Here is a 2,703-nt window from a genome sequence, read left to right on the forward strand (position 1 = left end):
CCCCGGCCCCTGGCTCCCCCATCCCCACCCCCCCCCGAGCCTCCACTCTGCCCCGGCATGGCTGGGCTCCTGCAAACATCACAGGCTGCCCCACTCCTTCTCCATCACTGACAGATAGATGCACCAACCCAGCCCCAAGGACCAGACGAGCAGAGATCAGTGCCTGATCACCGGATAAACAAGGAAGAGTTGCCAGAGCGTCCCAAGGACCCTAGTGGGGTCACAGCTCAGCCTGGTGGTGAACACTAGTGATGGCTCTCGGCCACAGGCTTTGTGTAACATCAGAGTGGGATGCGTGGGACCTTGTGTCGACTATGCCCCACCTCTCTGGGCCAAAATGTTGGGAGATTGGCCAAAGACTGGGGCTGGGGAGAGGGTGCTGCAGCAGCCTCAAAGTGTGGTAGATGGCTCTAAGCATGCAGGGTGTCCCAGCTCTCACCCGTGTCCTCCTCCCCTGTGGTGAACTCAGGCAGTTTGCGGATCAGGCGGGAGGGCTCCTGGTAGTCAGGTCCCAGGGGGAATATGCGGTCGTAGGTGGAGCTGGACTCCTGCTCGCTGGAGAAGGAGGAGCGATTGTGGTTGAACATGCTGGATTCACTGGGCAAGGAGAGGCTGACGGTCATTTCGTCATCCAGCATCCTCCGTGACGCCTGTGAGAGGGGGGCGAGGGAGGAGACAGCTGGGACAGGGGCTCCCCGCAGCACCGGTGGGATGGGGGCTCCTGTGCTCCATGGCAACATGGCTGTACCCAGCCCTGGGCCTCCCTCTCTAGTGCCCTATCCCAGGGATGCAGCACCCCCCTGGGGAAGATGTTTGTCCTCACACCCCTCCACTTCTACTGTCTGCCTCCATGGAGAAGAGTTTGGCTCCATCATCTCTGTCACTGCCCTTGGTTAGCCAAGGGCTGCAGTGAAACCCCCCCGGGTTCCTTTTCCCCAGCCCAGCGGGATGGACAAGCGGGCAGGTCCCAAAGTCACACCGCCCTGCTCAGCTAAATCCCCTTGCTTGGGAAATGGGTGCAAATCATAAGCTTCCTGAGGAGTGGAAGGGAGCGTCAGCCCCACATGAGTCTGCTTTCCCAGTGCTGAGCATCCACAGTAACCTGCCTGGGATGAGCCCACTGCTCCCGGGCACCTTGCCAGCCACCCCCCGCTTGCCCACCTTTTCCAGCATCTTCTGCCAGAACTGCCGCCACAGTATGATGACAATTATGGCCACCAGGATGAAGATGATCGCCACCAGGCACCCGATCAGGATGCGCGTGTTGCTGTCATCTACCTTGAGTGTGGGGTCTACAGGAGAAGCAGAGAGCAAGAGCTGGTCATGCTGAGGCATGGGAAGAACCCCTGCCCCTTTCCTCCATCAGATGGGGCAGAGCTCCCCAGATCATCTTCCCACCCAGCTCGCAGCAACGTGCTTTTTGATGCCTTACCATAAGTGGTGGGGACCATGGGCATCTCAGGGGGGGCCACTGAGTTGTTGTACATGGCTGCATCTGGCAAGGGAGAAGAGAAGAGCATCAGGGTGGGGGCCGTGGGTGCCCCACAGCCCCACTCCCTCCTTGAAAGCCTGCCCCAGGAGGGTCTGGTCCCTGCAGGGCTTGTGGCAGTGGGTACCCGACTGGAAGGTGATTTCGCTGAACATCATCCAGGCATCGGCGAAGTAGTACTGGCACTTGATGGCACTGGCCATGCGGTGGAGCAGGGGCACAGTGACGAAGCGGGCACTGGGGTTCACGTCATCCAGCACCAGCACCGAGGAGACGACGCTGGGCTCCCACTCGCTGGCGTCAGCGCGGAAGTAGCACTGCACCTCCTTGAAGATCTTCACCCCTTTGGCGAACATGTTGTTGCAGTGGACCTGTGGGGCAGCCTGTCAGCGCGGCCACGGCAGAGGATGGGGATGGGAGACAGGGTGGGGGGCATGCGGACCTTCATGGCGGTGAAGTTCCTGATGCGGTCAAACTCGAAGGTGATCTCCACGTAGCCTCCAGCCGTGCTCTCATTGCGCCAGCCAACGTAGTCATAGCCCGGCCACACATGGTACTCGTGGGTCTGCGTGAAGTCGTCCAGCCCAGACACCCCGTCCGTCAGCTGGCCCAGGCCCTCCGTCATGCTGACACGTGTGAGGGGGAAAGGGAGAGTGACTCTCACCAGCCCTACAAACCTTCCAGCACCCAGCACCCTCGCCTCCCCCACCAGCCCCAACTGCTCCTTGCAGCCCCTGGGAAATTCGGCAGAGAGGTTAGTTGTTCTTGGTGCTCTCTCTGGAAAAGGCTGCGGGATGCTGAACGTGCAGGGTAGTTAGAGTAAATCCAAGAGAAGGGCTGGGGATGCTTTCCCCATCGTGCTCTCCCCATCATGATGTGCAGTCTCCCAGATCTGGCCGTGTTCCCCTGCTTTAGGAAGACCTTAGGTATTCACTCTGCTGAGGATCAGCCCATCAGCCTGCAAGTGCAGGGATGAAACAGCCTCATCCCCTCTTGCCCAGCACATCACCCACGTCCACCCGGCCCTCACCTGTACCCGAACGCCCCGTCGTACACTGAGTCGTTCAGGTAGATGACAGTGCCCCCGGGAAGGACGAGCTGCTGCCCAGCCGGCGCGTTGTAGGACACCAGCCCATCTGTGGGGAGGGAAGGGTGAGCGGCTGCCTACACCGGACACCCCGCTGATGGAAAGCCGCATCCAGCCCCAGGCTGCT

At 60.6% G+C, this 2,703-nt stretch overlaps 1 protein-coding gene across 1 annotated transcript in view; it reads right to left on the reverse strand.

Annotated features, from left to right (window-relative positions):
- LOC104489050 (discoidin domain-containing receptor 2-like) overlaps positions 1-2,703 on the reverse strand; it is a 9,204-nt gene that overhangs the window by 3,186 nt on the left and 3,315 nt on the right. Inside the window, 7 exon segments of the mRNA XM_010131165.1 lie at positions 361-389; positions 440-650; positions 1,162-1,292; positions 1,433-1,495; positions 1,617-1,860; positions 1,932-2,115; positions 2,520-2,625. Of these exon segments, the coding sequence (XP_010129467.1) occupies positions 361-389; positions 440-650; positions 1,162-1,292; positions 1,433-1,495; positions 1,617-1,860; positions 1,932-2,115; positions 2,520-2,625 (968 nt within the window).

This window comes from Buceros rhinoceros, unplaced genomic scaffold (genome assembly GCF_000710305.1).
Source record: "Buceros rhinoceros silvestris isolate BGI_N320 unplaced genomic scaffold, ASM71030v1 scaffold21492, whole genome shotgun sequence".
NCBI classification, from domain to species: Eukaryota; Metazoa; Chordata; class Aves; order Bucerotiformes; family Bucerotidae; genus Buceros; species Buceros rhinoceros.